The sequence below is a fragment of the Scomber japonicus genome, chromosome 4, assembly GCF_027409825.1.
Source record: "Scomber japonicus isolate fScoJap1 chromosome 4, fScoJap1.pri, whole genome shotgun sequence".
Taxonomy (NCBI): Eukaryota; Metazoa; Chordata; class Actinopteri; order Scombriformes; family Scombridae; genus Scomber; species Scomber japonicus.
This window is the reverse complement of record NC_070581.1, coordinates 9,011,847-9,025,727: the sequence shown is the minus strand read 5'-3', so window position 1 is coordinate 9,025,727 and position 13,881 is coordinate 9,011,847. Positions and strand designations below refer to the sequence as shown.

Genomic DNA, 13,881 nt, shown 5'->3' with positions numbered 1-13,881 from the left:
GTGCTGATGTATACTGTATTCAAATGTGTTTTTCCACTCTCATGCTATCTCTTTATTTCCAAAGAAATTCTTTATTTTTAACTACCTTTGTTGTTTGAATTATTCAGCCTCTAACTTCAGAGATTCAACCTTGGGGGTGGGTGGACATGAAAAAGAGATTTTTTTGTGACCCTGAAACAATTATAATCAAAATATCCACTAAAATACTTCCAGCATTAAAACACTTCCAAAATGTGGCATTTCTCAACGATGCCGCTGTTACACTCTGTGGAGTACAGCACTTGAATAGGTTTGAGTATTAAGCCTCAAAAGCTTTTGGTAATGACTAAAATGTCTCTTTAACACTGAGTATTGAAAAGCTGCATCAATTATCATAGAGTTCCTGTTTTAAATCACTTTTTTGTGCCAATTTTAGAGATTTATTTAATGTAGGCAAGGTTCTCATACAGCTGCTTGTGTTTAGCAAAAATGCATTCAGAGTAAGGTATCGTGAACTCATTTTGGCTTCCATACTCAAACACAAAGATTTCACATGATAGGCATACGACAGATTTCTTACAAATCAAGTCAGTTCTTCATTGAACAGTTCTGAATGAATACACCAATGATGAAGTTTTCATTTAAGGCCTAATCTATCATTTGTAGGTGAGTGTTTTGAGAAGTGAGAGATGAATGATGCAGACTCAAGTTTCTAGTTTAACATATCTGGATCACATCTGGGTTCAGTATTTTTGCTTAAAGGATGGTAATATTCAATATTTTTGTTACTGTCATCAAATCCTTTAAAAAGACTAAAAATCATCAATGAATTGATCTTACTAATTAAATATTGTCTGTGTAAATACAGCTACATACAGCTTATCTCTCCATGCCATATAGTCCCCCATCAAATAAACAATTCAATTATATGTCTACAAACTACAGAACTCAGCTGTTTAAGGGAATTAGTTAGCCTTTTTTGAAAAGGAAATTTACTAGGAATTTGAAGTGCTTAAGGGTGACATGCACTATTTTTTTGTGATTTTGTTATTTAAACTCTTACAATGTAAGATGTTATACATGGTTAAAAGTCCAAAACTTGAGGTTTGTAACTTACTCCTTGCAAGTCAAAGCCAGAGTTTCAACCTGCTCTGAGTGCTTTGTTTGCCCCTGCTTCCTCCTCATGATGATGCCAGATTGTCAATGCATGCTCACAAACAGCTGTGCATTACATAGACTTCTTATGAATTTCTTCATCAGGAGTTACCCCTTAATATGTTCCATCTTGTTTTCAAATAGGTCCTATATGACAGTTATACATTATAAATATACGTCAACAAAACATTTAACAGAAAACAAAAACTATAAGATAACTAAACAGCCGGTAAAGACAAGAGAACAAAAAAAAACATTCATGAATAAGACAAAAATTAAACAAAACAGAAAGAAAGAAAAAAAAACATAAAATAACATACACAAACAAAAATAAAATAAATATCAGTTAAGGCAACAAAAGGATCATACATGCAGGGGTGCATTAACATCACTGGAGGCCCCTGGGCTACAGGACTTTATGTGCCCCCCATCCCTAAGTGGTTGACACACTATGTTTTGCCTATAAAAACTCAATACAAGGTCATCTTTGGCTCTGTGCCATTTATTTGTACCATTGTATGTACCATTAACTATGTGCATGTCACTTTTGCAAATGACATGCACTCACACACATGCACGCACACACACACACGCACAATTACATCACAACAATTACAACGCCACTCGGTGTGAACGTGAACGTTTCATTGTTGCTAACTATTAGGCTATGTGTCGTCTTGCCTGTCACTTTGTGTGCCGTCTACTAAACTGCGTGTTGGATATATATGGTGTGATTTTGTTACATTGTATCAAAATGAAAGATATAGGAGGATGGGAGGGGGGCCTCTCGGTGTCGCACCATCCCCATCACTTTTACCACCAGATGTCACTGTAGTGCAGCGTCATGTACGTTACGGTCGAGTGTTCAGTAGCCTACATAATTATTCTCAAGATTCTCTATAGAGCCCCACCCATGGTGGAGGCCCTGGGGCTTTAGACCAGGTTAGCCCGTTCATTAATGCACCCCTGATTCTGCGGATATAACTGTGAAAATCACTCCTCAGTATTAAATACAGACATTATTCTATATTAGATGTTTGTCCGGTCTGAATTCTACATCTAATTATTTATTTGCAGCGCGATTTATAAGTGCTGCAGTCAGTGACATGATCAAACACTCAGTGAAGTTCTCAGTGAAACGGAAGGAAACAAAACTTTTGTTGTTGTTGTCAAGGCAACATATCTTATAGGTTATATCACATAATATTATATGATAATATTAGTATTTAATATGTTATTAATGAATTTGTATTTATTTATTTGACATTTTTCCTGCCGGCCAATTACACGTTATACCGGCCAAAGGCCGGCATATACCAGCTAACGTAAACCCTGATCCACACATTGATCTCATCAAGGTAAGGCTATAGTACGGTGACCCTGAAGGGCAAACGACAACGACAAAAAGGAAAACACAACGACATTATCTCCTAACAGAACCTGCTATGACAAGGATCATTGCTGATTGGACGAAAGGACTTCTGTCTTTTTAAGAGGTAGGAAAGGCTGCATGACACTGTACCTGTGGGCTATTGCTCTCTCTCTCTCTCTCTCTCTCTCTCTCTCTCTCTCTCTCTCTCTCTCTCTCTCTCTCTCTCTCTATCTATCTTAGATGTAGACTAATCAGTTGTGATTTTACAAGTCATCCACACATTGATCTCATCAGATGATGTAGGGCTGTTGTACAGTTATAGCCTTACTTAGATGTTGACTAATCAGTTGTTGTGATTTTATGAGTAAAACACACATAGATCTCATCAAGGTAAGGCTATAGCCTTACTTAGATGTAGGGGCTGTAGTAAGGTTATAGCCTTACTTAGATGTAGACTAATCAGTTGTTGTGATTTTATGAGTCATCCACATATTGATGTCATCAAGGTAAGGCTATAGCCTTACTTTGTTGTAGGGGCTGTAGATTATACAAAAGTGTTAATGATCATTGCTGAGGTTGTTCCACATCGTCCACTTGCATTATTCAGATGAGATTGAGGCTTGAACATGTATGGATGTATTTAAGATGTTTCCTCGCTTCCATCCTACTTCCATTGTTTGTTTATGTAGTCTCTTGAACCACTGGAAGTCTGTAGAGAGGCAGCATCCCCTTAAATACTTAGGGCCACATACGGGGAAGGTTAGAAAGTATTGAGAGAACTAATGAATTATTGGTTTTGGTCTTTTATGGAATTTCTGACTGTAAAAAAAATACAAAATAAGACAACCATTTGGGGGTACTGTGGCAGGTGTAGCTATACAAGGGATGGAGGAAACTTGCCAAATTAGGGGAGTACTTCATAACCTTTGAGCTATCCTGCCACCCACATCTCATGTGCTATGGAACAGGATGCACCAGGTTGTGTAACAGTGGGAATTGAATGCCTCATGACGGGGACACTAGCCAATCTATCATTGTACCTGTTATCACTCAAAGCCCTATGGGGGTTCAAGAGATGTTTAAATGAAGGAAACAGGAAGCTCCCTCCATTATCACGTCACCTAACTGATAGGAGAAACAGAGCTTCCCCACCTCATTGCTCCATAATAAATGTACGTGTGAGGAAACGAGATCGGCACGTGTTTTGTATTTAGCCAGCGTGGCTTAACGCTAGCGAGCACCGCACAGCGCCTCTTTATCTCATCCTGCGCTGTTGCTATTTATCCTGCTGCCAGTGCTGACAATAGCACCATTAGTCATCATCAGCAATGAGAAGGGGAGCATGGGGGGGGCTAACCATTACACGCAGGCAAGTGCCTAATATCGTTTCCCGCACACAGACAGCCAGACACATGCACACACACATAGAGCGAGGGCCAAAAGTTAGACCACTCACAACCGCAGCTCTCACTTTTTCACATCTCTAAATCAATGAGAAATTCCCCAGAGATTCACTGATGTTTCATAAACAATTTATTTCATTTGATAAAGGCATACACTTAGCGTGAGACCAAACATTCTAGAAGAAATGTACATTTTCCCTCTTTCTTTTAACAGTGATCTCTTATTTACAAAACATCAAATCAGAGTTACTGGGTGAAAACCAAAAAAATCCCACCGATTACCCCCCCCCCCCCCAACCCCCCTCCCCCTCCCATCATCCTCCTGCAACTAAAGCAGTCCCTGTAGACTGGGAGGGCCCGGTCTATAGGGACGGCTCACAATAGCAGGAGCGCTGTTGTTCATCTAATGGATAATGTAGCACAGAAGTAAAGCCCCTCATGGCCTTGAGACATAGATTATATTTTGAGGCAATGTGGACAGCCAATGTCATTGTTTCACTAAGAACATTTTCCTCTTATTTCCCCATCAGTGCCCAAGGCTATATCCAGTATGTATCCACGTTCACATTGTCCCATTTTATCCCTCCAGAGTGAAGTCCTGAATGCTTATACTGTTTGTTCTTTCCAATACCTTTATAGACTAAGGCCCGCACCTCTCACAGGCATCTCTGCAACAAGATTATCATTGAGTTACAAAAATGGCACAAGTGAGAGATGGAGCACAGTCTCTCAAACCTTTCCAGACAGAGTCCCAAACTGCACCAAATCAATCCCACTTTTCAGGCTCTTGAAAACACAGTAACACTCATGTTTGCGGGGCCCGCACATACAGTACAGTAGTTTAAGAAACACTGCTTTAAGTACTAAGATACATTAGGGAAACCCCTTTCTGAGCAGCTATGAAGAAAATGTGTCATTCATCTGTCTGTACAGCACTTTTGGAGAGCAGTAAAGCAACGGAAAACCGCTTTGAAAAGGAAAAATAAAAGACCTGACAGGACTTCAAAAGTAGAAAAAGAGATTGAGAACAGAAACGACTGATATTTTTATGAACCAAAGAAAAAAAAACTTAACTAACACACTGTCTTTGTATATGGTTGGTTGAAAAAGTCTTTAAGAAAATTACTGAACATGCACTCACTTTATTTCATATTATACAGTCATATATACAGAGTGGATTAGAGGCTTTTAGTGGAGAGGATTGAGGCTTTTTTGAATGATTGATGAACACTGGGCCAAGAGCATCAGAATAACTTTATAATTGGGATACGAATACTGCTCTCCCCAAAAAGTATTGTGCACCAAGATCACATTTGTTCTACTGATTTAATATCACAGGGTGGATTCAGAGGCACTCTAAATCTGATTTTTTAATTTAGTGGCACAGGTTTGATCTTTTCATGGCTTTCCAAACAGGAGGGGTCCACATGGAACAATTCGATTGATTTCTCTCTGGCTGAACAGCCATGAGTGAATCAAACCTGTAAGCACAAGGGTTGAACAATAAAAACATATTTTCTGTTGGGCTGCAAATTCATGAACTCAAAACTCAGTGGGGAAGAATACAGCCTGTGATGTGCTTGTGTTTGAACTGTGTACAAATGTGGTCACAGAAATCCCACATTTCCTGCACAGTCACTGTACCTTTTCCTTGATGATGATGATGATGATGAGCACTGCTGCTCTGAGACCTTGATGAATTCCTGCTGAAGAGAGCATGTTTCCTTCTGCCTGTGTGTTGGGAACCTATTTCAAACACGACATCTTCAAGATTTTTGGATGTATACAGATTTTGCACCATTTTCATGTCCATTATTTGAAAACACAAAAAGATGTAACATATCTAGTGTTGTTGGTAAAAAGCTAAGAAATCAGACTCGACAAGATTTCCAGGGAAAGTTAAGCACACCCTCAGAATAAAAGCAACCTTCAGCTGAAAAGAAAGTATAATATTATGCTTCTGTTATATAGTTTATATTTTTCTGGGTGTGTATGAAATGAGAGAGTAAGGCAGTGGAAGCAGAATGAGAGTGAAAGCGGGGCTGTGTCATTTACAGTATCTAAAGTACAACAGAACAGAGCATGGGTTAATAGTAAGACAGGAGTCTTTTTTGTTGGTGCTGACACCAGAAACAGTGGAGCTTCCTAGATCTACATGTCAGCCCCCCTTGCTGAATGTCGTGAAGCCAGGCTTTATAGACAGTGAGTAGTCCAGCCCAGACCAATGCACAGCAAGAAAAAGCTACATTCCCAGCACAGCACAGTGCTCTGAATAAGCCATACTGTACATTTCTATGGATTGTGGATTTGTGCACAGGCCTTTCACTGTGAGGGAAGAATAGCTTTTTATGCTGTGTCACACACTGTTATGCAATCCTTGTGTAATCTATCACTCAGGTGTAATAAGATGACATCTACAGCGTACAGCTGGGCTCATTGGAGCAGTCATTGTGGCTGTGGTTACTGTCCACATCTCGCTTCCTCAGCTCTCTGCCAGCCTTTTGTTGCTGACTGTTGCCACCGTGGCTGTGGCCGTGATGAGCCGGCGATGTAGGCCTCTTGCCGTGCTCCTGGTGGTGCCCGTGATTCTGGTGGTGGCTATGAGCGTGCTCTTTGGTGCCACCGTGAGACTCAACATCATCCGCGTATCCCGCTCCTCTCTTGGTGTCGTCCAGGGCCTCGAAGTTGCCGTTGTGGTTGTCGTCGATGATGCCGCTCTCTGGCACCACCTGCAGGTAGGCGCGCACGCGATGGTGGCGAATACCCGCATCGTCGCTGAAGTCGATGACACGGCACTCGTAGGTGCCCTCGTCGGATGGCTTGACCCTGGAGAGGCGAAGTTTATGGGAAATGTTGCTTCCTACAACCTTCACAACCTGGTGAAGATAAACAAAAAGAAGGAGAAAAGTGAGAAGTTATGGGTAAATCGTACAACGTTGAACAGCAGCCACAAGTAGCAATTACAGAATAATGGTCTAAAAATCACACAAGACACACTGGCCACCATAAGATACTGGCCATACCTGACCAAAACCCTTGAGTTTATTAAGTTGAATTTGTCTTTTAAAAAGGTACGTACCCTTAAAGCTAAAACATTACTAAACTCTGCAACAGATCTAATACAATGTCCCAGCAGAATGCAGGTGGTTGTTTTCAGTGTTGGTATAAAGGATATAGGAGTAGCATGAAATCATTCATAGAAAACAGATCATATTTTCCTGAAACACATGCCACCGTTTGTCACAAGTCTACTTTTTCCATGGTTAACTGAGCAGAATCTAACAATGCTAGCACTGCTCTTCACAAACCGACATGGCAGACACATTGCACAGTACAAATGTGCATTGAGGTACTGCAGGAACATTACTAATACTCATACTAACTATTAAAGTGTCAATTGAATTGCTGTTAAGCCAACAATTCACACCCGAAGTGCCAGATATCATATCAGTATTGGTTTAACATCTAAGCATTGTCGGGCTTATGCTCATATTGTATCAAGTATAATGAGATCATCACTATTGGTATCCCAAGTGGATCTGCTTGTTTTTTGTTGGCTTTGTCTTTTGCTCCTTTGTTAATGTCTTTTTCTTCTTTGCTCTGCTTCACTGTGTCCTCGTCCTTTGTTTCAACCCATTTGCCTATCAGTTTATCGTTGCCACGCTGTCCCTCATTGTCTTTACCCTTTTATTGCATATGTAGCCGACGATGAACCTTCAAAATGAAATACCTGGAGCATCACAGCAGATGCACATGACTGAGAAAAGAGCAGCCTTTTTTCTCCCTGTAACACACAAACATTTACTACTGATATCGCACAGATGCTCAATCAGTGTAGCCGTCTGGCAATAAGTGGTAAAGTGCTACAATAAGTGCATTCATGCATCTACCAGCTACCACATGTCTACCTATACTGATTGACCAACAACCAGGTTCCCTTGTCCTCGAACATTATTCACAATCAAAGTGATACTTTTACTCATTTTCCCACCTGTTATTCTTGTACAGGATGAAAAACTTCTACATAGAAATTATTCATCACAGGAAACTTCATGCCATCATTTAGCTAGCTCATAGTCTCTGATGTTTATTTCATAGTGCCTAAATTATGTGTCTGTGATATGTTAAGCTCTGACAATCATCTTGACTCCTAAAGGGGGGGGGGGGGATAAAATAGTCAAGCAGGAAATGATCTCTCAATTATCTGTTACATCACAAACTGCTATTGATACATTGATTTCATTTTACTGAGGGTATTCAAAGTAAATGTACCAATCTAGCAATATATAGAAATACTCAATTACAAGTGAAAGTCCTGCTTGTAAAAATCCTACTGAGGAAAAGTACTGCAGTATTATGAGCTTGATGTAGTTAAAGTATTACAGTAAAAGTACTGCAGTATTATGAGTGATGTAGTTAAAGTATTACAGTAAAAGTAGTGATATATTATTATATATGACATCATTAGATTATTAATAGTGAAGCATCAGTGTTAGAGCAGCATGTTACTGTTGTAGCTGCTGGAGGTGAAGTTAGTTTGAACATACAGTTTGCTAGTTTAGTCCAGTGGTTCCCCGTCTAGGATACAGGCCCCTCCAAAGAGTCATGAAATGATAAATGGGAGAGGAAAGTTCTGATACAAAAATCTGTTCTTAGTATTTGAGTTTTGTTCTCTTTGATTTTTGGTGAAAAATTGGATCACTGGAACATTTACTGAAATGAAACCATGTGGGGAAAAAAATCACTATTTCATGGAGCCAAATAGTGAGTCGAGCAGAGATCCACAAACCAAATAGCTCCTGTTTAAAGGGCTTTTTATTTTCTGCTGTGACGTTTCGAGCACAAGGCTTGTCTTCAGACTTCCTAAGAGAGGAATAGCAGCCAAACAATGAGTCATACAGTCTGGCTCTGTCCAAAGGTTATAAAAATCTGCATAGTAGCACCTCTAAAGCTGACTAATTAACATCAAGTTTTACCTCTCTCCAGCTACACATTTACAGACAGGAGAGAGGTACGGATCTTCTCATCTAACCTGCGGCAAAAAAAGCAAATAAGGGTATGTTCTAAAATGTCAAACTTTTCCTTTTGTGTTATCCTCCTTGCATGTAAATTCTGTCAATCGAGACATCCTGCAAATGCCAGTTAGCACCCACTGAACATTTTTACAGTGATTATCTGCTTAAATACAAATAAAAGACTTCTGTCAAAATCAGACTTTGCTGTGTTTAACCCTTACATATAATAGCCATATTCTACACCCTCACAGTATGTTAACCCAGTCTAAGAATCCCCTCATAAAAAGTGTCTATATCAAATTTTGAACCACAGATCTGTTTAGAAAGCATCAATAGTCGATCTGACTGATCAATAAATGGGTGATTAACCTTGATTATATTTTCAGAGAGCAGAGAGAGTGTATTTTTTATTTACCACTCGTTTTTGGAGAAGAAACACAACTATCACACAATATCATGTTCTATTTTACCAATGATAGCAATAATGATTTAAATGTATTTTATTGAAAATGAAACTTTATGGAAGTGTGGGGTTTAGTGTATAACCATTAGAGCCATCAGTCTTCATTGTTACATCATAAAAAGAAATCCTCATAACTACTATCTTATTAAAACTATTAACTATTCATTTGACAAAAAACCATATCAATAGATATGAGTCAAATTTGACCTGAAAAAGCTTCAATGGACAAACATTTGTAGCACCTTTACAAAACTTTTTTTTTTACATACATTTAAAATATTTTCATTTTTGTGCATTTTGGGCCAATTTAGGAAAATTCATAATATTTCAATGTAAAGGAACAACATTTGAGGTGTTTTTACAGCTGACAAATGTCAAAACGTGTCAAATTTGACCTCAACAGTATTTAAGGGTTAAAGAAAGAATATTAAAGCTGCAGCAAAAGATGTGATGCTGAAATCACTTCATACAGCCAGCCGTGCCTCCTTGAAACCAATCACTCCCACTTGCTCACACACTCAGACAAAGGTGCTGCTTAACAAATTCTATTTGTGGCCTTTAAAAGTATGAAGAGACTACATCTTAGGGGTAAAAAGCTTTGCAAGTTCGCAGCAGCAGCACAGTTTGGGTGATGAGAGTCTGGGGAAATGCAGAACACGTGATGCACCGAGATATAAATACTGCTTCGTTTATCACCCACCTTACTCCCTGTGACGCCAGTAGATGGATCATGCGTGTATGTGTGCCACAGACAATCCTTGCACCTGTGTGTGTGTGTATGTGAGTGACTGCATGTAAAAGCTTAACACCTACAGCTGGTGTCTGTACTCATCCATCAGTGTATGCGTCTGAGTGGGCATCTACCATGTTTATATGGATTTGGGCCAACATCTATTATATGCAGAAATCTCATAATGATTTTCCAGCTGTACAGCCTGCAGTGTTCGGCTCCACCCACTCAAACACACACACACACACATACACACACTCAGTCATCCAAACCACAGCTGGTGCTTTCATTACAGCGAATCAGCAGCAGTTAGCCTAATGGCAGAAAGAGAGCGAGGCTTCATGTTGTGTGTGTGTGTGTGTGTGTGTGTGTTTCTGCACACGCATGCATGTATTTGGAAGCTCTAATAGATTATCATATACATATAATAAGCATGTTTTTATGAATCATATATCAGGATTATGTAATTTAGATAAGGACAGAGAAAAAGCACAACTTTATTTATATTTATAACCCTTCTTTTCAATGCAATGCTTTGTAAATTCAAAGCTTATGTGATGCACTGGTAGAATTTGTTGCTCAATTTTGTAATTATGAAGTCAGCAGAGAATTATTTAACAAGAGGGTCAGGTTGGTGTAGCAGTAATGATCTGTAGTTCTTGTATTTTCTTCACATCTGCGGTTAATTAGAAGGAAACAGTCCAAATTTTGAGTCACTGTACGGCCGTGCTGTCTCCCTCAGGAGAAGGCTCTGCCTGCTTGTTGGAGGAAAACTGTTCGCTTGGGTGAATAACTAAGTCTCTATAGATACCAGAGGACACATAAAAAGTTCTGCAGACCTCCCAAACTCTCCCCTTTACTGTTTATTATTTGTGCTTTGGTGTTAAAGATGCAGGAGTGTTTATGAGAATCTGAAGATGACGCACTGTTGGCTGTGTCCCCTTGATGAGCACGCTTAACCACCCGCAGGCAGCAGCGATGCCTGATTTTTGGCTGTGATTCTACAAACCCATCAAGGATGAAGTGAAAGCGTTGATGTGTTGTCTGGAGTGAGAGCTGCAGTGAGAGCTTTTCCTGATCCTTGTGTGTAATATGGCATAAGCACAACATCTGCTGATCATCCGGAACAAGACATTTAAATATAATCAGAAGGGTTTTTTGTGGCTCATTTAATCATATAACACCAAGACAAACATAAGGATTTTCTCAGAGAACGACAGTAGAGGGTGATTAACTCACACTTATCTTTGTAGCATCCTTTGGCATCTCCTCATCAGGAGCCACCTAGAAACACAAACAATGAAACATGATTGAATCTGAATACTTTTAATAACTTCTATGGTTTGATACAAGTTATAAACCTAACATAGGAATGTATATACATGAACACACAGGTGGACATACTGGGTTCTACCAACTATTATGTATTTCATGTTCACATAATCTATGCAGGTAATATTAGATAATATGTTGGGATTCTCACAGGCTCACAAGCTTTTAATGCCCTGTTAACATTTCTCAGAATATTTTTATATGAGATTTTATATGTGAGCTGGTGCTGCTCAATTCTCTCATTAAACCATGTATGTAGCCATTTTCGGACCCCCCAAAAAGCTCTAATAAACCTATAGTATAGCAGCAGCAGTCAGACACACAGTGGCTTGGTGAACATAGTGAACACCTAACAGCTTAACCCTTACATACTGTTCATATTCTGATTCATCATTAGTCTCTACACTAATTCACATTCACAAATTCTCCATCAGTCATTAATCAATGTTTGATTAATCTAATGGAAAAAAAGATATTCAGTATAATGACTACAACATGTTTGAATGCTGATTTCTGGATTTTTTTTAATAAACAGGTTAAATTTGTACATTAACATTCATAAAAATGTGTATCAGCAGCACAAATATTTTAAAAAAAGATTCATTTTATTTCCATTTTTGTGCCCTGCGGGTCACATTAGGAATATAAAGAAAATAATATGTGTGTAGGTTAATAATTGATGTAGGCTATCAAATGTTAATAATATAATAAATAAACAGTATGTAACACCATGAGAAATTAAGAAACTGAATTGAAATGTAAAGCTCAACATGTCTATATAAATGACAACATACATTGTATCATTGCCTAGGAAAACAATCCATATCAGTGTTTTCCTTATGACACCACTGTCTGCAACACACTGCACACTGGCAGTTGTAAAATGACAAATCACTGTGAGGAAAAGTATTCATATTACTGTTGTCTGATCACAGCTATGGCTTGGGGATGAGACACATTAAAATAATTATTTCTCTATGATCCTCAATTATCCTTTAAAGAAACTTTTATTGACAGTGCTCTTCTGTGTCAGAGTGTCCCATAAAGCCAACGTGTGAAATCACAGCTCTCATAACACTGGGTAGAAGTTAATTTACAGCACAGACATTGTATAAGAGGTAATAATTCCACATCATAAGGCAGTCAGAGTTTCCGTCATGAACCTACCTCGTTGGTTGTCCAGGGCTGTCTGTCCGTCCAGTCGAGATGGTTCCTGATGTACCACCACTGGATCTCCAGTGAATACGAGGGCATCCCCGCCCCCCTGAAGGAGCAGGCCATCTCCACATCCTGACCTCTCTGAGCAGTCATATCATGAGGCACCTCTGTGAATACAGCTGGACAGACAGAAGACAAAATGTAAGGATGAGGGCCTTTGATGCTAGAAAAAATATAAGAATTGAATGCTGATATAAAGCAAATAAAAGCAACTTATATTTCCCACTTCAACCCATAATGACTAACACAAAATGACACAGCATAGAATAGATACTGTTAGTGTTTAGGCCATTTACTCATGAACTAAAAGTATTGTTTAGCTTAAATAGTAGAAGGAAACATTTAGTAATGAATAACAGGTAATGTACTGAAAAGCAATTCAATCAAAAAGCCTTAATGTGCTTCTGCAGCCTCTGAATAATCTAACCCAGACTGACTGGGTGTAATGACTCTTAATATTCACTAATGCAACATAACAGGAGCCCAAACACTGAACACATTAATCATGGAAAAAAGGTGAGCTCTTCTTCTTTTCACATTTTAAAGATGCTAAGTAGCATTATAAGTGTCCGTGATGGTGAGACAGATAAACATAAGAAGATGAAGTGTGTATGTGTGCAGCAGAATCAATCTTCATATCTAACTCTGAAAAAAAAGAAGTGAATAAGCACCTTTCCCAAAACTATTTCTTCAAGGTAACTTTCTCAGACTCATTCACTTGAACCCCCTTAATCAATGTTCCTACATCAGCTGTTTGCTGTAACAGCATTTTTGACAATCAATCTACAGAACCCATGAACCAGGAGTCAGAAATCATTAGGTGAACTAAAACTTTTACACATCACAAAATTCACAGAACTGATTTAGGGTACTTCTTCATCAAGACGGGTTAACAAACCAATGGACAGAGTGTGAGAAAAGTCTACATAATCAACTGTTACAAAAAAGAAATTCCGGAAAGATCTTATTTTTGCACTTCTGCTGAAATGTTAGGTTTAACTTAGGGTTAAAGACTGGCTCTGAGACTTCAAATAACTTGAAAATCTCATATGTTCATTATTTTCACTCCATTTTTCCTGCAAATATGACAGAAACTAATTTAGGTTGGTGACTGAAATGCCAAGCCAGCGTCTCAATCTATTGCTAAGGAGACAGTTAATACTATATTGAGGTCAGCAGCATTAACTACTGAGCGCTCATCTCCATCAGCATTC

At 38.8% G+C, this 13,881-nt stretch overlaps 1 protein-coding gene across 1 annotated transcript in view; it reads right to left on the bottom strand.

Annotated features, from left to right (window-relative positions):
- Positions 1-6,323: 6,323 nt before the first annotated feature.
- LOC128357766 (V-set and transmembrane domain-containing protein 2-like protein) overlaps positions 6,324-13,881 on the bottom strand; it is a 45,728-nt gene continuing 38,170 nt past the window's right edge. The window contains exons 2-4 of the mRNA XM_053318136.1: positions 12,617-12,786; positions 11,357-11,401; positions 6,324-6,785 (exon numbers count right to left, since the gene is read on the bottom strand). Of these exons, the coding sequence (XP_053174111.1) occupies positions 6,324-6,785; positions 11,357-11,401; positions 12,617-12,786 (677 nt within the window). The remainder of the gene's footprint in view (positions 6,786-11,356; positions 11,402-12,616; positions 12,787-13,881) is intronic.